This window comes from Danio rerio, chromosome 2 (assembly GCF_049306965.1).
Source record: "Danio rerio strain Tuebingen ecotype United States chromosome 2, GRCz12tu, whole genome shotgun sequence".
Taxonomy (NCBI): domain Eukaryota; kingdom Metazoa; phylum Chordata; class Actinopteri; order Cypriniformes; family Danionidae; genus Danio; species Danio rerio.
Window position 1 is genome coordinate 25,657,463 of NC_133177.1, and position 22,282 is coordinate 25,679,744.

General features: G+C 33.0%; 2 protein-coding genes across 3 annotated transcripts in view; both read left to right on the forward strand.

Annotated features, from left to right (window-relative positions):
- Positions 1-8,183: 8,183 nt before the first annotated feature.
- Positions 8,184-11,518, forward strand: zgc:56628. Its single transcript, NM_200272.1, is given in 3 exon segments — positions 8,184-8,538; positions 10,586-10,682; positions 10,772-11,518. Coding segments are annotated over 3 exon segments (519 nt in total). The 5' UTR covers positions 8,184-8,269; the 3' UTR covers positions 10,925-11,518.
- Positions 11,519-15,456: 3,938 nt separating this feature from the next.
- Positions 15,457-22,282, forward strand: part of pkn2a (protein kinase N2a) — a 62,292-nt gene continuing 55,466 nt past the window's right edge. For both annotated transcript variants that reach the window (XR_012391544.1, XM_695612.11), the window contains exon 1: positions 15,457-15,757. Coding sequence is in view for 1 of the 2 variants with exons in the window: in XM_695612.11 (XP_700704.3) it covers positions 15,737-15,757 (21 nt within the window). In the remaining variant the exon portion in view is untranslated. The remainder of the gene's footprint in view (positions 15,758-22,282) is intronic.

Genomic DNA, 22,282 nt, shown 5'->3' on the forward strand with positions numbered 1-22,282 from the left:
ATTCTAATGTTTTTTGGTATAAAATAAAAATCGATAACTTTGACTATACAATACAATACGATGTATCATGTTGAGATTATATATCATTTTTGTGGTCCAGGGTCACAGACACACATAAATTACAAATAAAAAATAAATTGTATGTGCTTTTAAATTGTGTGTGTGTGTGTGTGTGTGTGTGTGTGTGTGTGTGTGTGTGTGTGTGTGTGTGTGTGTGTGTGTGTGTGTGTGTGTGTGTGTGTGTGTGTGTGTGTGTGTGTGTGTGTGTGTGTGTGTGTGTGTGTGAAGACACTTCTATACAGCTTAAAGTGACATTTAAAATCTTAACTAGGTTATTAGGTTGACTCGGCAGGTTAGGGTAATTAGGTAAGATATTGTATAACGATGATTTGTTCTGTAGATTATCATAAAAAATGCTTAAAGGGGCTGATCATTTCAATCTTAAAAAGTTTTTTACAAAACTAAAAACTGCTTTTATTGTAGCCGAAATAAAACAAATAAGACTTTCTTCAGAAGAAAAAATATTATCAGACATTCTGTGAAAATGTCCTTGCTCTGTTAAACATCATTTGGGAAATATTAAAATATTTTGTGTGTGTGTGTGTGTGTGTGTGTGCGTGCGTGCGTGCGTGCGTGTGTGTGTGTGTATATATATTATATATACAGAATTATTAGCCCCCTTCAATTTTTTTTCTTCTTTTTTAAATACTTTCCAAATGATGTTTAACAGAGCAAGGGAATTTTCACAGTATGTCTGATAATATTTTTTCTTCTGGAAAGAGTCTTAGTTTTTGTTTTTCAGATAGAATAAAAGCAGTTTTCAATTTTTTAAACACCATTTTAGGGAAAACATTATTAGCCCCTTTAAGCTAATTTTTTTTCTCAATAATCTACAGAACAAACCATCATTATACAATAACTTGCCTAATTACCCTAACTTGCCTAGTTACCCTAATTAACCCAGTTAAGCCTTTAAATGTCACTTTAAGCTGTATTAAAGTGTCTTGAAAAATATCTAGTAAAATATTATTTACTGCCATGATGGCAAAGATAAATTAAATCTATTATTTAAATAGTTATTAAAACTATTATGTTTAGAAAAGTGTTGAAAAAACCTTCTCTTTATTCATCAGAATTTGGGGAAAAAATAAACAAGCGGCCTAATAATTCAGGGGGGCTAAAAATTCTGAATTCAACTATATATATATATATATATATATATATATATATATATATATATATATATATATATATATATATATATATATATATATACATTTATACATTTATCATATTTGTTGAAGGTATATTTAAGTAAATGTATTTAAAATGTGTTTTTTACTGTGTATAAATATATACTATAATTTTTGATATAAATTTACATCATAGTTCAATCTCTAGCTGATTAAATTATAAGGCGCTGATGAAAATCTTCAGCCCTTAATAATGAAGCTTCTGTGTAATCTGTGCTTGGATCTGATGTTTATCTGACTGTCTGTTTAGACAGCTCCTGCTCTTTTATTAATGTGAGTCATCTGCTCTTTACATGAAACAGCACAACATGCTTCTGCTCAGTAAACAATTAAAGTAATGGAGCTGGGGAGAAAATGACTTATTTTCCATTACATCTCCCCCCCACACACACGTTTTAAACTTTGTGCTGTGCCATTAGATCAACGACTGTGACCTCATTACATAAACATAATGATCCAGGAGATGGAGGGGGTCGGTGGTCTCGTTTACAGGAAATCTACACAGGCAAAACCAACAATAGGGCTGAATAAACTCATAGGGGTTCGGGAGGTTAGAAAGACCCACCCCCTCTAATAAAAGGTCCAGAATATGTCCCATACATGAGCTCATTTGTCATACTTTGACTGCTATGCCATCATGTTGAAAATAACCCATCAAAGAAAGCTTCCTATGAATGCAAACAATTATTTTTCATGAGTCCAACATGCAGCTGTGCAAGAAAACATACAATCTGACGAAAGTGAAGTCCTCTTTCACTACAAGTAGGCCAACTTTTATTCTGAATCCTGGACCTTATTCTTGAAAGAAAAAAATACCAATAAAAAGGTTTAAAGCACCAAAAGCCACCCATATTTAAGCTTATTTTAGTAAATAGACTAATTAGGCTATTTGTGTTACCCATGAACTTTTAAAATGTACTTTATTTTTACCAAAGAGACGAGCAAAATTCTAATAAGATATGATGTAATAAATTTGTATTTAAAATAGGTAATTTTTTTCATATTTCTTTATTCTTCATATTTAGCAAATGTTTTTGGTACCTCAAAAAGTGTGATTGTGATGACCATCTGGCAAGCTAATCCAGCTAAAAATAGTGCTTAAAATGTCACTAAAATGCAGCATTTAAACCTCATAATTAAACAGTACATAAGGCAAAGCACTGGAAAAAGGTCCACTTTTTGAGAAAAAAAAAAAGAACCATCTTTTACCAGGCTGCCTACGGCCCTGGTCTCCTTGTAGACACTCAAGCCCTAGGTGGTTAATCAGCCAATATCTCAAAACCATTCATGCTAATAAGCAAAGTTAACTAGTTACTAAATGCTTTGATTTTGATGGACTGGGATGATTCTGTAAGGAAGTGAATCATGTATAACATTTAATAAACAAACTACAAGCATAGATAAATGCAACAAAGCAAAGATAAAAGTGAAATAAACAGCACATGCATTGTGGTTTTGTATAAATGTAAAAAATACACTGCAAAGTCAACCTAATTGCATATCTTTGCCATGTGACTATTGCCCATGCACACATTGCATTATTGATGCTGAAACGATATGTTGTGCAACCCTATAGTCCAATCCATGACATTAACACAGCAAAATGCAAATGAAAAAATGAACATGAACGTGAATGAGAAATAAGAAATGTGGACATAAAGCTTGGTTTTTTAAGAATTTACAGTGTGACGTCACTTTATAAAAACCTGAAATAAATATTTAACAATGGGTAAATTAAGAGCTCCCTTATGGGAAATGAACCATGGTTTATTATAGCAAAAGTATAATAAACTAGTTTTAGTGCATTGATTACCATTTGCTCTTTCACCACCCTTTTACATTTTGTATAAAGGAGTAGTACATCCAAACATTTTAATTGTCATCATTTTTACTTCAATGATGACAGAACTTATCTAGAACTCTACTTTTACTTCATTGCTTTCTTCAAAACTGTTTGAGTTTCTCTCTTCGTTTAAACAGAATTGAAGAATGTTGAAAACAAATAGTTTTTGACTTCAATAATATATAAATGTATATATATATATATATATATATATATATATATATTTGTTCTATAGATGTCAATGGTTGTTTTTTCCAACTATTCTTCAGAAAACCTTGTTTTGTGTTTTAAAAAAAAATCATAAAGTTTAAAATTAATCGAGAGTAAGAAATATAGTGAATACTACGGTAGGCAGAGTAGGTAGGTAGAGAGTTTAACAATTACAAAAAACACCAGCAAATTAACGATCTCCATCAATTTGATAGCACAAGTGTTGCAAATTGGTCACAACACAAACAACTGAAGAAACGCGCTGCAATTAGTCACGACACTTGCAAATATCCACGTAACACAACGGAAATGTTTCAAGGGGACTTAAAACCATGACAGACCCTGCTGAGATATGGATGTGTTATTATGTGTAATCAGGATATTAAAATAAATGAAAAACAACTCACCTTTTAAAGACCACCAATCACTTCACTGAGCAACAGTCATGGCATAATAACACATCCATATCTCAACAGGGTCCCTCATGGTTTTGGGTCCCCTTTGAAAAATTTCCATTGTGTTACATGGATATTTGCAAATGTCGTGACCAATTTGCTGCGCATGTCTCCTGTTGTTTGTGTTGTGACCAATTTGCTGTGCATTTCTTCAGTTGTTTGTGTTGTGACCAATTTGCAACACGTGTGCTGTCAAATTGATGTAATCGTTTTATTATTTGCTGGTGTTTTTTGTAATTTCATGTGTTTTCTTTAACTGCAGCACATTTAGCTCTCTCGACCACAGTATAATACATTTTTGTTGAGCTTTTCCTTTTATGTAAATACAAAAAAATCCCTGCAGTTTGGGCTGGGCCAATAAACTATATTATATTGATCTGCGATATTATTTCAATAACATTGATAAGCTCTGGACTTTTTTCTCTATATTGTTCAAAGAGCCAATCACACAGCAGAAATGTGCAACATTGGGAATTTAAAAGTGTGTTGGTAGTAGAAATTTTCAGCCACTGAAAATGTATTGGCCAAAAAATATGTTGTCATTTAAGGAACCCTCTAATTGTGGAGGTACTCTTAAATCTGGAAGCAATAACAACTTACATTGAAATACATATAGTTATCGTTCAATATGGAAGATAATTATCAAGATTGCATTTTTGTCATATCACACAGCATACCTGCAGTACTCTGGGAAAGTTCGTTTTTGGTTACCAAAAAAAAAAAAATCTAACATTTCCAGAATGTCCTTTTTTGGTTTCCTAACGGGAACCAAATGGGAGGCATATACATTAGTGAGACATTCTGTGAAAAATTGTCACTTACATTTGACAATAACGATACATCTGCCATGTTTTAACCAGGACTTTTGTTTTATAGGGTTGTGTATTTTTTACACATCAGAGCTTGACTGCAGATGTATGCAGGCTCAAAATACAACTAAACACAGAGTTAAGCTTTTAATTCCTCAAAGCAAACACCACACTATATATCATCACGACGCCGTCCCCATGGCTCCGTCATGTCATCAGGGACTAATTTTCGGCATTGAATAGTGACATAATACACCATAATGAGTGACAGAAGCCGACAAACACAAGCTTTTTTCCTCTCAGCTCATCCATCTCTGAAATCTAAAGTGTGTGCAGGTTTGAATTAAGATCATTTGACAAGATAAACAGTTTCACCCGGCTCCCATGACTGCCACTTTTCACCCAAACTGCTTTGATTGTATATAATCTGATGGTAATCATAGCTAAATGACAGACGGATGATAAGAAAGCCAAGATCCTTTTCTCACGGCTGATTTTCTATTACCACCCAATCAGACCACTGTCAAAGTTTCTTTTCATACTGATTTGGCCGTGACGCTGTGTGTGTGTGTTGTAATTAGGTCTTTAATATGGGTGATTAAGACTCCATTGTGGGGTCATTCCATGAAATTGAAGCATTTTGCTTCCATAAGAAATACTGAAACCGAAATAATAACACTTAATATATATATATATATATATATATATATATATATATATATATATATATATACAGTTGGAGTCAGAATTATTAGCCCCGTTCGATTTTTTTTCTTTCTTTTTTAAATATTTTCCAAATGATGTTTAACAGAGCAGGGACATTTTCACAGAATATCTGATAATATTTTTTCTTCTGGAGAAAGTCTTATTTGTTTTATTTCGGCTAGAATAAAAGCAGTTTTGAATTTTTTATGAACCATTTTAGGGACAAAATTATTAGCCCCTTTAAGCTATATTTTTTCTCGATAATCTACAGAACAAACCACTTTTATACAATAACTTGCCTAGTTCCCCTAACCTGCCTAGTTGACTTAATTAACCCAGTTAAGCCTTTAAATGTCACTTTAAGCTGTATAGAAGTGTCTTGAAAAATATCTAGTAAAATATTATTTACAGCCATCATGGCAAAGATATAATCAATCAGTTATTAGAAATGAATTATTAAAATTATTATGTTTAGAAATGTGTTCTTCATACATCTTCTCTCTGTTAAACAGAAATTGGGGAAAAAATAAACAAGCGGTCTAATAATTTAGGGGGGCTAATAATTCTGACTTCAACTGTATATATATGAATATTATGATTTATATTCATCATATGAAGTTATGGTCACTTAAAATTGTTTGATTACTGGTAAGGTTTTTGACATGTCGCTTTCTATTTTTCTTGTTTTTAGTTTAGACTTTTACTTTGCTATTTAGAAAAAAATTGCATTTGCATATTGTTCTAAGCAGATTTGGGGAAAGTTCCTTCTGAAAGTAATGCATTACAATATTGAGTTACTCCCCCAAAAAGTAGCTGTTGTGTTACTTAGTTACTTTTTATGGTACGAAATGCATTACATTACTTTTGAGTTAGTTTTTGCGTTACTTTATATTACCTGGCTGAGGCTTAATCTCTTTCAGAACTTGTTTTTTTTAATATATTTTTTTAAATAGAGAAGCTCTGCAAATAACAACACACTGTATAAACTACAACTTCATTTATCTATAAAATAAAATATTTTATGACGTTATCAAGAACTCCCTGACCTGACCCCACAGAGATATACATGCCATATATACAGATTATTGAAAGTTTAAAGCAATGTGTTTACTACTTTTGTACTATTTATCTCAAGTAATATCACTGTCCATTGAGACAACAGTCCCATTTTCTTTTTCCTCAATGCGTACAAAATAATAAACAAATTACTACTTTAATTTTAATTCAGCAATTAATTTTTTTAAAAGGTCATTAATGAACTAATAAAGTTACTCACGTTACAATTTCTAAAAAGAAACTAAAATATTATAACTTATTTTTTAAAAGTAATGCGTTACTTTACTGGTTACTTCACATAACACTGTCTGTTGCATTACGTAACTCACATACTTGTAATGTGTTACCTCCAACATTGGTTCTAAGTATATGTTAAGTTTTTTACATTTATGTAAAAAATAATGTAAATAATTTTATATTTCATAAAATTATATTAACCTATTAATAGCTAGCTATTACCAATTTAGCTTAAATTGTCAAAGCTGATACCTTTCCAGAGAGTTACTTCAGATGTTAACTGTTAACCTGTTCCTATCATAACTTTTTTAAAAATTTAATATTATATATATATAAAATATATAAATAATATAAATAATATATATAATAATATAAATAATATATATAAAAAAATTTATATTATATATATATATAAAATATATAAATAATAATAAGATATAGCAATACACGTCCAACCAATCACCCATCAAAATTAAGATGTCATAGTATTCTAAATGTCAAATATTAGACCATTTCAAAATTCCCATTTTTAAAATATTCATTCATTAATTTCCTTTTCGGCTTAGTCCCTTTATTATTCTGGGGTTGCCACAGCAGAATGAACCGCCAACTTATCCAGCATATGTTTTTACACAGCGGAAGCCCTTCCAGCTGCATCCCTTCTCTGGGAACATCCATACACATAGACTACGAACAATTTAGCCTACCCAAATCACCTGTACCGCATGTCTTTGGACTGTGGGGGAAACTGGAGCACTAGGAGGAAACCCACGTGAATGTAGGGAGAACATGCAAACTCCACACAGAAAAGCTAACTAACCCAGCCGAGGCTCGAACCAGCGTCCTTCTTGCTGTGAGGTGACAGCACTACCTACTGCGCCACTGCGTCGCCTTTCAAAAATATATAATATTTAAAATACGTTTGTTCTAAATATATAATATAATATACTGGTGAAATGAGGTACACAAATAGTCATAAAATAAGAAATTGAATAGTTTGAAATGGAGATACAATTTCTCAACCTTCATAGATATTAAGGACAATATATATTTGTATAATGACGTGTACATTAAAAACCTAAAACATACATTTCTCAAGTCACATTGACAAGTTGATATTGTTATTTAAGGTACAGTTAAAGAATAAACAGTACTTACAGTTGGAGAAAACGACCCCAATTCAGATGCTGATATCGGCAATAGTGCATGTGCCTCAAGACGAGAATTTAAGTGACTGCTGTTGATTGGCTGACGCTCGCCTGACGTCATTTTACGGATGTTTAAAGGAGATTGAAGCCTGGAACCAGGAGCGGTAAGCGGTTAACTTTCATTACGCAGAGCTTATGAGGACATGTCAACGAGATGCGGTCTGAGTGTAGGCAAATTATTTTTTCTTCTGTGTTTATAACTTCTGCCAATTTGCCTGAAGACAAGATATACTCCGGGTGTCTGCTTTTATGTGGACTGTCAGACTGAAAGCGATAATAATTCGTAACTTTACTGTATTTATGACTCTGGAAGTGTGAAGCAGGTAAGTGCGCATGCGTGTGATAGCTATGAGACTAGAAGTGTGAACATGTTTACTTTAGCAAGATTGTTTGGTATCTGTCAAATAGTGCTTACATATATTTATTGTCTGTTCTACTGAATATACAATTTGTTTCTCTTAGTAACCATAAGTGAAACATATATTCAGTCAACATGTGCTTTGTTGTAGGTAGTGACCCATTTAATATGGTAAACAGTGCATGCAATACACAAGCAGCTCATGTCAGAATGGGGGCTCTGGCGTGGAAGCGGTGTGTTGGATGTGGATGCAAGATTTCGGACCGCTTCCTCCTGTTTGCTTTGGATGGGTACTGGCACTGCCACTGTCTCAAGTGCTCCTGCTGCCAAGCCCAGCTGGCTGAAATTGGCTCATCGTGTTTCACAAAGCGTGGCTTGATCCTCTGCAAAAGTGACTATTTAAGGTCAGGAACAGGACCGATGCTCTATTTTGTTATTGTAATCCTTGTTGATTTACCATCATTTATATCTCGAGCTAACAAATGGACTGGATCAGGGGGGTTTTCAATCTTTCTTAGATGGCATGGATTCCTGTATAGGATAGCCCTATATCCTAAAATGAAATGGCATCTATTTAGTTTACTGTATAACTTTTATAATGTGAAATAATTATATTATAAATGGGAAATATTTACTTTCTATCAAAATATATTATTACAGTTGTTGTTAATTTTGGTGCTGTAGTAATTTATTATTTACATATGGTTTACAAATTGTAAAAAAAAAAAAAAAACAATTGAATGTATTTATTTTATGATTTTTAAATAATTTTTAGTGATTATAATTATTAGATTTTTTAAAACATAAATTTTTTATTTGTTTGTCATAGTATGTGCTAGTTTATTATTTTAATTGACTATTTCAATCTCACATTTGTATTTATTTTATTATTTTTTAAATTTTATATATTCAATTATTTGTCAATCCTTTTACACATTTTATCTGTATCTCCAAACATTTCTACAGACCCCAAAGACTGAAAGGGTTTTAAAAAATAGAAAACATTGTTTATAGATCAAATACTGTTTTATGTCATTGTAATAAAACAAAATATAAGGTAAGAAACAATGCTAGTGTGCTACAAAAAATGAAAAATGTCTAGTCATTTACTCAAGTCATTCCAGACCTGATTTACTTTCTTCTCAGCAACACAATAATATATTTCAAAATATTGTGGTTACTAAAATTTCCTGCCTAATGTCTTTCATCGGATGAACTAAAAAAATACAGTGGAGGAAAATGACATGTATAAAACATGAGGATGAAAACAAAGTATGACAGACATTTCATTTTTGCATATGCTCTCACTTTATGGAGATATTAGGCATAATATTTTATCAGTTGTGTCAAACACAACGTTTTTATGATTTTAAATGTTTTCAAGTCATATTTTTGCATGTATTTGTGTATTTATTTTGCAGGACTTTTGTGTGAGCAAGTAATGACTTTAAATGTGGTCAATCTCCTTGCCCACTGATTGCCCTTGTTGAGACTCCCATGTCATATAATCTTACATAGATTCAATCTGATTTCGCTGAATAGCTGTTATTGTGCTCCTGGCCAAACGACTAATATCGCTTAGGTGGAAGGATCAGAAGCCTCCAACCTCAACAAAGTGCATCCGTGATGTTTTCTTATTAAAGTTGGAAAAAATTTGACTGTCTAGAGTTGGGGTGGGCAAACTCGTTTCTGGAGGGCCGGTGTCCTGCAGAGTTTAGCTTCAACTCTAATCAAACACACCTGCTTATAGATTTCTAGTGATCTTGAAGACATTGATTAGCATGTTCAGGTGTGTTTAGTTAGTGTTGGAGCTAAAATGTGCAGGACACCGGCCCTCCACGAACGAGTTTGCCCACCCCTGGTCTAGAGCAAGGGTATCCAAACTGCAGGCTCCTGCAGGGCCGGTGTCCAACTTGCCTCAACACACCTGCAAGGATGTTTCTAGAAAGCCTAGTAAGTGCTTTATTACCTAGCCCAGGTGTGTCTGAATGGGGTTGGAACTCAACTTTGCAGGACACCAGCCCTCCAGGAATGAGTTTGGGCACCCCTGGTCTAAAGGTTCATCTAATCAGGTTAAGAAAATTTGGGACCCATTTAGGAAATATATTCAGGATCATGTTTTATTGTTGAATGTAGACCAAGTGCTTGTTCCAGCAAATTGAATCATTTTTTTCTTTCCTAAGTTCAAGTTTTATTTATTTATTTTTATTTCATTGTATGCACTTAAGTTGATACTATCTATTCTTTTTAAAATACAATGTTTTTCAATTTTTTACTGTAATTTGCCATAAAATTCACAAATAAAATAATTTTTTAAAAATGTGGTCAACAATAGACAGCAGTAGGTGTAAACACAGTAAAGGCTGTCTTGTGTTTGTACAGTTAAAGAGAAAAAAACACAAATGACTCTCTTATTAAAAAGCATATTTGTGATTATGATCTTCACCATAGATTATTTGGCCACAGTGGTGCCTGCAGGGCCTGCGGTACCTCCATCCCAGCAAATGAAATGGTAATGCGTGCACAAGGCAATGTTTTCCATGTCAAGGTAATTCACAAACGGACCCATTTAAATACAGTTTGTTCATTTTTACTACCAGTTATTATGCTTTTTCATTTCTGCCTTTGGTCTTGCAGTGTTTTGTATGCTCCATCTGCCATAACCAGCTTGTACCTGGTGACCGCTTTCACTACGCAAATGGAAAACTGTACTGTGAGCGGGACAAATCTGCAGCTTCTGAACACTCGGATTCACTCAGGGAGCATGACATATCCCAACAAAAATCCTGAGATGCTCATTTTTTTTGAGATACTATTGGAGCACCTATCTTCGTATTCAAGACCTTATTTAACCCAGCAGTTGCTTTGTCAGCTACAGAGCATTATGTGAAGGTCTGATATCATTGAAATCCGACATATATGGTAATATCTGGCGGTTTAAATGAGGTTAACCATTGGAGCTGAAAAGCAATATCAGCGAGCATCCTTGCGTATCATAATCAATTATGAATCTGTTTTGCACAGACTGACCTTATGTTGTGGACCTGCAGTTTATGCGTGGTGTCTGTTAGTTTTAAAATTGTGTACTTTTACTTTCAGGCAGCAAAAACACACACATGTATGTGTGACATGTTTTGGTAATCTTCTTGGTCTGCAATTACAGTATAACTGCAGTTAACCAGAGTTTCCAGAGAGCTATTTGTATCCTTTAAAAGCAGCACATCAGATGATATTTTTGTTGTTGTATTTATTTCATTAAAGATAACAGGGTTTTAAGGTTGCTCTAAATATTTGAAGCGTGTTGTGTATGAAGAATTGTTTGCTTTATTATCTTTTAAAAAGGCATTAGAAAGATATTTTACTGAAATAAACTTTTCAGTCATGCGTTGTCATACATTTGAAATGGTTTCTAAAATATTTACAGACTAAATTTATGGAGAATATCACCCTCTGTTGGCAGAGAGCAGTTCTGTTACTTTATTATCCACCCCTTAAGTATTATTCCCATCTTTTTCAAACATTAGAATTTGTCCTATTGAATTAATTTTTATTCTGTGCATAAAAAAGTATGGGATTCTTTTTAATCCCACTAGAATGACAGTCTGTGTAACAATATTTATTTAGCAAACACTTGTTCGACATTTAAAACAAGAATTGTTTGATGGCATTAATATTAAATATATTTTTTATTTCGATTAAAATATATTTATACTTTACCCATTTGTCAGCAAGAAAATTTTAATAATATAAAATGTACAAGAAAATTAAGTTGAGTATGATCACTTAATCTTTTGTATATTTTAATAAATGCAGGTCAGTAGTTAATCGTTTTATTTTATTTATACAGACGTAATCATATTTGTTGGTACCCTTCAATTTTGTCCAGGCCAGTCACATTAGTTTGCCTTTTTATTGTTTTAGCTGAAACGCATTGAAAGCAATATTTGATTTTAAATAGTTTATTTTCAGTCATTTTTGATTAATCATTACTTTTTTTCAGTTTCAAGTTATTTTAGTAACCATTGTAGTTTTCTTTCTACAATGGAAGGGTGCCAACACATGTTTGGGGTCAGTAAATTTTTTAAAATGTTTTAAAATAAGCTTCTCCTGCTCACCAAGGCTGCATTTATTTAATCAATACTACAGTAAACATTGTACAATTGTGACATAAAATGCACTATAAAATAGTAGTTTATTATTCTTTCATTTTCTTGTCGGCTTAGTCCCTTTAATAATCCGGGGTCGCCACAGCGGAATGAACCGTCAACTTATCCAGCAAGTTTTTTCGCAGCGGATGCCCTTCCAGCCGCAACCCATCTCTGGGAAACATCCGAACACACACTCACACACACACTCATTCACTACGGACAATTTAGCTTACCTAATTCACCTGCACCGCATGTCTTTGGACTGTGGGGGAAACCAGAGAACCCGGAGGAAACCCACGCAAAGGCAGGGAGAACATGCAAACTCCACACAGAAACGCCAACTGAGCCGAGGTTCGAACCAGCGACCTTCTTGCTGTGAGGCGACAGCACTACCTACTGCGCCATACGTGCTGGATAATTTTGCGGTTTCTTCTGCTGTGGCGACCCCGGATTAATAAAGGGACTAAGGCGAAAAGAAAATGAATGAACTAATTCATTATTATTATTCATGGTAATAGTAATAAAAGCAATAATGACTGGAGTAATAATTTCATTGAAACTACATACAATACGAAAGCAGTTATTTAAGATTTTATTAAAAATGTAACAATTTTTATATATTTAATAAATGTTAATAAACGTCGTCTTGATGAAAAGAATAGTTTTCTTTAAAAAAAAAAACATGAAAAAAAAGTATATGGTATAATAGTGTATATATGTAATGTTTTTTTTCCCATATTTTTTCATTTTATTTTCACACAAAAAAAATATTTGGAACATTAAATTACATTTGCATTTAATATGTGCAAAATACTTTGTGTATAAAAAAATATTTTTGTAATTAACTTGATGCAGACATCAAAGAATAAATAAGCATTTCTTGAAAGATAGGAGCAGTTTTTAAATAAAAGCAATAACAATTAGCATGATAACTATGTATATAGACTAGACATTTAGAAAGAAAATAGGCAGCATGCTTTTATTAATGTTTGCTGAATGAATAATATGGATGCTTTTGTAGTGACTCACAGCAGATGAATGATTGATGAACCTCTTTTTCAAGCTTCTGCATGTTTGACGTGAGTTTTATTGATTGTCATTGAGTGTTATTGATTTATTTATTTAAGGATTTATCATTATATTAACTTGTTGGGTTTGGCTTATAAACCAAAATACAGGGGCTGAATGTTTTTGAATCAGAGATATTGTTATTAAAGGGTAAATAAGAATAACACACACACAATAAATGATCGATTTTATGTAAATGTAATTTATGTAAACATGAATAAACATTAAAGAAAAAAAAACAAAAATCTGACTCATATCTAATAATTGTAAATTAGTTAACATTAAATTATGATTAGGTCATTTGGTTTAAATAATTACAATTTAGACTAAAACTACCAAATAAGTAGAAATTACATAAACACTAAAACTGAAAACAAGTTAGTATTATAAATAGTGCCGGGCAAAGATTAATCACATCCAAATTAAATGTTTGATTTGACATAATATATGTTTATATATATTATGTATATATGTTTATGTGTATATATATATATATATATATATATATATATATATATATATATATATATATATATATATATATATATATATATATATATATATATATATATATATATATATATATATATACAGTTGAAGTCAGAATTATTAGCCCCCCCTGAATTATTAGATTGCTTGTTTATTTTTTCCCCAATATCCGTTTATTGGAGAGAAGATTTTTCTCAACACATTTCTAAACATAATAGTTTTAATAACTCACCTATAATAACTGATATATTGTATCTTTGCCATGATGACTGTAAATAATATTTTACTAGATATTTTTCAAGACACTTCTATACAGCCTAAAGTAACATTTAAAGGCTTAACTAGGTTAATTAGGCTAATTAGGCAGGTTAGGGGAATTAGGCAAGTTATTTTATAACGATGGTTTGTTCTATTGATTATCGAAAAAAAATATAGCTTAAAGGGGCTAATAATTTTGTCCCTAAAATGCTGTTTAAAAAATGTAAAAGTTATTTTATTCTGGCCGAAATGAAACAAATAAGACTTTCTCTAAAAGAAGAAATATTATCAGACATGCTGTGATAATTTCCTTGCTTTGTTCAACATCATTTGGAAAATATTTTAAAAAGAAGAAAAAATGTGTAGGGGGCTAATAATTCTGACTTTAACTGTATATTTAGATACATAGAAACAAAACCATGCAAAACAATTTTGTTAAATGGATATTTAAATTTACATATAATTTGTGACATAAAATTTGTATCTTCAATATTCTATCTAAATATAAATAAAACAAATTCTCTAATATATGTATGCATGTGTGTATTTATATATACATAAAAATATACACAGTACACACACACACACACACACAAATATATATATATATATATATATATATATATATATATATATATATATATATATATATATATATATATATATATATATATATATATTTATGTCGAAATAAACCTTCATTTTGAATGTGATCAATCACTACTAATTTTACATTGGGTATACAAAAGAATCCAGAAAGTGTAGAAACAAATAAGTAAACAAATGAGTAAATAACAGTAAGGACTTATGTGGATAAGGTATTAAACTACTGAATAACTTTTTTTATGTAATCAAAGTAAATTCAGGTAATATAGATTTTTTTTGCTTTTCATTGCTAACCCAATTTCTCAGCCCATTTTGTGGTACCCAATCTGTAATATTTTTTACAAGAAACCTTAAAGACCCCCTTTCATATTTTAGCCTGGGGCTCCCTGAAAGGAGGACGATCACATTTGTGGGGTTCCTCTTGGCATCTAAAATAATAAACCTCTCTGATTTAGATTACTATAATTAAATAAATCTAACCAATCCTACAATGTGTCATTAAGGAAAAACTTGCTTAATGTACACAAACAATGATGTCATAGAATTTGTTACTGCTATAAAATTAATTTGCATTACAAAAAAATTATATATATTTCACTTATATTTATAAATATCGCCAGTAAAATATACTCGTGTTGCCCTTCTAGAATGAGTGTGTTGTGTTGAAGCTTCAGTGTTTGTGGATCTGTTATTGATCACATGATCGAGGCTGGACTGGCCGCGGCTGAACTGGGTGCGGGAACAGAAACCTGCACTTGGGTCGATGTGCCTCCCCTTGTTTAGATGTTAGCAGCGCGGCTCTGCGTTCCCCCCAAACGCGCTGATCTCTGCTATCAGCCCGGGTCTTTTACCCCCGCATTTACAACAAACCCCCAGCTCAGCCATGGGCCCCCCTCCGTCTCCTGGCCACGTTATGGATCGCACCCCAAATAAAGCGCTCGTCGCTTGAGACGGAAACATAACAGGCTTGTTTTTTGGGAGTGACTCACCTCCCCTTCCCCAGAGTTTGATTCAAAAAGAGTTCAGAACCAAGATGGCCGCCGATCCCATGCAGGTAGGAAAAGTTTTGTGTAATTCGTGCAATATTGATCTAAAGAGACTTAAAGTGTGCACGGCGACTTTTATTGCTTTAAAAACGCAGTTATGCGCCCTCTCACTCGCGCACTCTTTCAAACCACTACTTTTCTTCGGTCGGGGACGAGCTGAGCTGCTCCCTTCGAGAGCTCATGACACGGGAAAACAGGGAACGGGCCCTGGAAAACACTTGTGACAGGAGTTTAGCCATGTATTTTTACCCATGCGGTTAGAGTAGTGTGCACACATATAGTTTGACTAAGTTGTGTCATGTTTCTTTCTTGAAAACACTGGAGTTGTGATGGACTGGCTGTGTCTCAAAATCTAGCGTGCTGACTACATAGACAGCAAAATGAGTTTGGGATAGTTCAAAACCGATTTAAATGAACAGTTGTTAAGTCCGCGGACTCCAAGTACTGTAGTAAAGTTTACGATAGTGAAAAATGTTGTATGAAGGGTTTTTTTTTCTGTACACTTTATTGTTTTGACGATTTTATACAAACAAGTTGGTAGTCTTTTGGTTAACTTGTCTTTTTGCTCTCTGCTGGGCTTCAGTTTTGTTTAAGTTTGTTAGTCTTGTCATGATAAAACTTAGGCGAATTTTAGTGAACGCTTGCTTTTTAAAAATACAAAATACCAAACAATATATATATATATATATATATATATATATATATATATATATATATATATATATATATATATATATATATATATTGTGTGTGTGTGTGTGTGTGTGTGTGTGTGTGTGTGTGTGTGTGTGTGTGTGTGTGTTAATAAATATCATTTCAAGAAACTTCAAGATAATGTTTTTTGGCAAACAGGTGACATTTCAATAGTTGCAGTCATCTGTCAGCTATTATGACTGGACCTTTTTAAATAAGTGCATGATTGTTGAAAGACTCCTTTAAACTCATCTATTTCTACAATTGTTATATGTTTGAGTCCACATATTTGCACTTTTTATATCATTCACAGAAACAGAGTTCAGCTTTCCACTTTTATGCAAAACCGTCTTGGCAGGTGTCATTTTTGTGCCAGTTTATTCAAATTTCTGCTGGAGTGTTTTTTTTTTTTTTGTTGGTTCTTGTAAACTGGAAATGACACCGTTGTTACTGAAACATGTTTTGTCAGCAGTGTTCCCAGAACTGACAAGTCCAAGAGTGTACTTAATATATTATGGAAAGTGGAAGAGAGACAGTTGTGGCATAATTAGATTTTATATTGTGATTGAGAGGTCTGGAGACGTTGTTGGATGAAGTGCTCTTCTCCTTCTCATCAGCTTGAGTTTAACAAGCAAAACACGTTATTAATGGAGACATTTTTTATGCTGTAGATTGTGCTGTATTAATACAGATCTGTATTTGTGTGTGTGTTGTCCTGTGGTCTGGGAGGAAGAGAAGCTGCACCTGGCTCATTCTTATAAAATAGGAGAGGACGTTTCTATGACCTTCATTTGACCCCTGAGTCAGTGCTGTATGTACAAGTTGAGTGTTTAAAACATTCATGTCAGGGTTTATTTATTTATACAGTTCTTTTTTCGCAGGTTGAGATTTCATGCAGGACGAATATAAACATGAGGGTCATCAAAGCTAAAAGTCAGATGTTTTAGTCCAGTTCTACTTTTACTTTTAACTACACATTACATGCTCAAAATTATGGATTTTAAATAGGTTTAGCGATTGTTTTGGTGTGTTTTCGGGTCAGCAGATGAAAAAGCATAGTAGGGCTGCACAATTAGGGCTTTGAGATTTGGGGAAAATATCTACTTGCAATTTTTTTGACAGATATTGCGATTGTAATTTCATTTTCATTTTAATTTAGTAGTCAAGCTTCAGCTCAATAATATGTGTTGTAGCTTTTTACTGCAAAAATGAGTGGTATTTAAAAAGTTAAAAAGGGAACTGAAAAGATATTCACTTGCTCCAACATTTATCAAATTTGTTTTAAAATATTCAGAAATTCAACTAATTTTTCTCTGGATCTAACAGTAAGCACATATAAAATTACCTTACCTTTCTGTAAACAAGTTCAACTCAAATTAATGTAGCTTATTATACAAAAAAAAAATAAAATAAATAAAATTATAATACAGGACACCCAGCAAACTAACATGGCTGATAAGAGGCAGATTGAAAAGTTCTGATTGAGCAGAACGAAACTATGCTCACTCAATTGGCTAGTAAGACTTTCACACACAGATGGCAGTCATGCATTTCCTCTTGGTGAGGGAAATTAAATAATACATGTTATTGTTAGGGCATCGCACAGCCCTAACAATATATCATTTTAGCATCGCAGTGTGCGCATCCACAATAAATAATCATATCGTAAAGATGTGCAATGTTGAGTCTAAATTATAGTTGAGCAGGAAGCAACAGCAAGCGCTGTATTTATATGATTTATGCAAAAAGAATCTTACTTAGAATTTTTTTTTCTAGTTTAAATATCTATATTTCAAAGTAAAAATCTGATTATTTAACTTATACTAGCAGATAATTTAGCTTGTTTAAAGGAAAATCTATTCATTGTGACTTATTTCTTCTTAAAGTGGAAACAAAACAATAGTTTTACTTGCTCTAAGAATTTTTTTATATTTTGACTGGCAACAAGGTAGGCATGGGACCAATGGGACAATCTGTTTCGAGGTTTGCCACGGTAATAAAACAGCAAAAATATTTTGTTATATCATTTCTAAGGTATATGTAGAGGGTTTTTTATGTGTTGTAAGGAAATCAGTTTTTGAAGCTAATGAAGACAGAAGTAAATGGATTATTTTAATATGTAGCCTGACATTTTTACTGTTCCAAAATATTATAAATGTCTCTTAAAATGGAATATATTTTGTTAAATGTGGAAAAAAGTTGTTGTTTTATTTTTTACTAAGACATTTAAAAAGAAATTATTTTACAGCAGTGAACACAATACCAGGATACTGTGAAATCCTGATATTTTTATCCAAGGTTATTGTACCGTCAAACTTATAAAACCTATAAACTTAAACTGGCCCATGTCTAGGAACAAGACAAAACAAAGTATGAAAAGCAATATTTTCTATTGTGATTATTCAATTTCTGTACCTGAATACTGTTGGACTCCCCGGAAAACTATAAAGTAGTGCTATTCAAACTTTCAATTCAATTCCTCTTTATTTTTAGTAAATTGAAACTGTCTCAGTCCAGTTTCCAGAGTTTAGGTTTAGTTCAGTTCAGTGTGGTTTAAATTTCACTGCTGAAAGTCCAAACACTGAAGAGCAAATCCATTGATGCACAGCTCCACCAGTCCCAAACCAAGCAGGCCAGTGGCGAGAAACAAAACTTCACCAATTGACGAAACTGAAGGAAAACACCTTGAGAGAATCCAGGCTCAGTTGGACATTACCATTTCTCCTCCGGCCAAACTTCTTGTGCAGAGATGCAGTCGTGGCGATCTTGTGAAACAGTATTGATATCGCTATATTTGTCACAGAAAAAAAATATATATGCCAATATTAGATTTTTCCAGTATGGTGCGGCCCTAAAGCACAGTATAAAATTCTTCTCTATAAACCATTCAATTTAAATGCTTCTGAAAATGTGCTACTAAATCATATAGCACAATATATATTTTTGTTAGAATGATCAAGCTGCTGTTCTTTATCTGTGTGATGCACATTTGCACACTGACATTCACTCATGAAGTGGGGTCATTTAATTGCCTTGTGTGTTTTACGTTTAGTATAAAGTGAAGTTAGTGGCGAAGCAGTGGCGCAGTAGGTAGTGCTGTTGCCTCACAGCAAGAAGGTCACTGGGTCGCTGGTTCGAACCTCGACTCAGTTGGTGTTTCTGTGTGGAGTTTGCATGTTCTCCCTGCGTTCGCTTGGGTTTCCTCCGGGTGCTCCGGTTTCCCCCACAGTCCAAAGACATGCAGTACAGGTGAATTGGGTAGGCTAAATTGTTCGTAGTATATGAGTGTGTGTGTGGATGTTTCCCAGGGATGGGTTGCATCCACTGCGTAAAAAAATGTGCTGGATAAGTTGGCGGTTTCATGGCAGTGTGGTGACCCCGGATTAATAAAGGGACTAAGCCGACAAGAAAATGAATGAATGAATGAATGAATGAAAGTTAAGTTAAATGTGTAACAGAGACTGCTGTCAAAATGGAAATAGATTCATGAATTTCAGTCATTTAAAAAAGGATACCGTAAGAGGTACTCTTAGTCTAAACAGGACTAAATTTGTTTTATTGTTTATATAACTCTGTGTTTGTATGATAAACGTGCATGCTGAATCAGAAGACCTTTGTTGAAAATGTTGGGGCGTACTCGCACTATTTACAGTTGGCTTGAACTTGGCCAAAACACGCTTGTCCCCCCTCCCGTCTCCCCCAACGGCCCGCACTCACATTACATTCGGGCCTGGGCACGATTGTGTCATCGATAATACGCTGTTCAGTAAGCGCTCTCGCTCAGCACAGTGGAGATTGCTGTAGTTAAATTGTTTGTTATATTGTATTAAGTCGTTTGATATGCAGTGACGCGCAGTCAAAATATTTCGCCGCACAGATCAGCCACTTTTTGATCCTCATAAACAACCATAAAGTTCTCATGCTGCAGGAATTAGGAGGTTTGCTGAAGGTGCGCAGGTGTCATGCAGTGAGTGGTTTGCCTCTTTAATAAGCTGCGACAGTTTGCGTTCACTGAACAGTTAGAATGAGTAATTAATCCATATGAAACGGTCCCTAAAAAGTCACGTTTTATCTTTAGTTTCGGGCTTAGGCACATTTTGCACTCACACACAAGCGTACCACGCTAAAGCTCATGTGAACCATGCTCATATATATATATATATATATATATATATATATATATATATATATATATATATATATATATATATATATATATATATATATATATATATAGCCCCCTTTGATTTTGTTTTTCTTTTTTTAATACTTCCTAAATGTTGTTAAATAGAGCAAGGACATGTTCACAGTATGTCTTATAATATTTTTATATTATATTTTATATGTTAGTCTTTTTTGTTTTATTTCGACTTGAATAAAAGCAGTTTTGAATTTTTTTTAAAAACCGTTTGAAGGTCAATATTATTAGCCCTTTTAAGCTGTAAATTTTTTTTTTGATAGTCTACAGAACAAAGCATCGTTATACTGATAACCATATCCTGACTAACCTCAATAACCTAGTTAAACCTTTAAATGTCACTTTAAGCTGTATAGAAGTGTCTTGAAAAATATCTAGTCAAATATTGTTTACTGTCATTATGGCAAAGATAAAATAAATCAGTTATTAGCAATTAGTTATTAAAACTATTATGTTTAAAAATACATACATATATTCATATCACACAATGTATATCATAGAAACGCAAAATATCGCAATGTCAGAGTTTTTCAATAAAGTTAATATTCTGCACCCTATAGCACAGATTTATTTATTTTTTTATTTTTACAAAACTCTGTGCAAAAATGGCAAAAAATGTCGACATCGACTAATAACATTTTAGATTAATCTACAAAATTGTCTGTGGATGCTTGATGAGCCTCACCTTCACGCTCTCTCAGACCTGAATGAGCACATTCTGCAAAATGGTTTCAGCGCTTTGTTTTAAAGCTTTATTTAGCTTGGCTTTCCCCTGGAGGAAGATTAGTGGAGCCGTGTAAGTTCTCTTACATGTTGTCAGTGATCTCATGAAGAGCTGGGCTAAGCAGGATTTGGCTCACCCACTCAGACCAGTTATCCTCCCTGCTGATGTCAGTCATACTGTGTTTCTTTATGTCTATGTGCACCTGTGTGTGTGTTTTCATGCATGTTTAGTGGGTTAGTGTGCAGGGTGCTCTGGGAGATGTGAATACAGTATATAATGACTCATGTTGCTACAGGCAACAATTAAGCCTAAGGAGGGACTTTCCTTCAAGAATGTTTTATTCTTTATTTCTTAATATGAATGATTGCGTAAGAAAGTCTTTTTCCTTCTAAACCAATTTTATGTTAAACGTTATAAGATATTGACAGGAGTCATGATTATTTAAAAAGATTACAAGGCCATACGACCAAAACATTTAATTTATGTATTTAAATATTCTCCTTGTCTTTTGTTGTTTGATTAACAATAGCTATGTTTGCATCTACCCACTTTTTATGCACATTTTCGAGATGCACATAAAAAACAGTTGATGGAAACGCCATGATACGCATGAGTTTTAGAAATGCACATAAAAAATGTATGCGCATAACTGAGTAGGATAAACTTTTTTTATTCAAGGAGAAAAGATGCGTTTATACTTTGAAAACATTTTTACCGCTCAAATTACAGTATGCGCTTTAAAAAAGTCATGCGATTTTGTTAGAAGAGATCATGTGATGATAAAAATGTGTGTGAATGGACTAGTCAGCAGGCCGAGAGCATTGTAAAACATCTGAAATTTTGTTTTAGTTATTCTAAAACGCCGTCACCATTTCAGTATTAGTGTTATTATATTATTAATGACCTCCAGAATCAAGA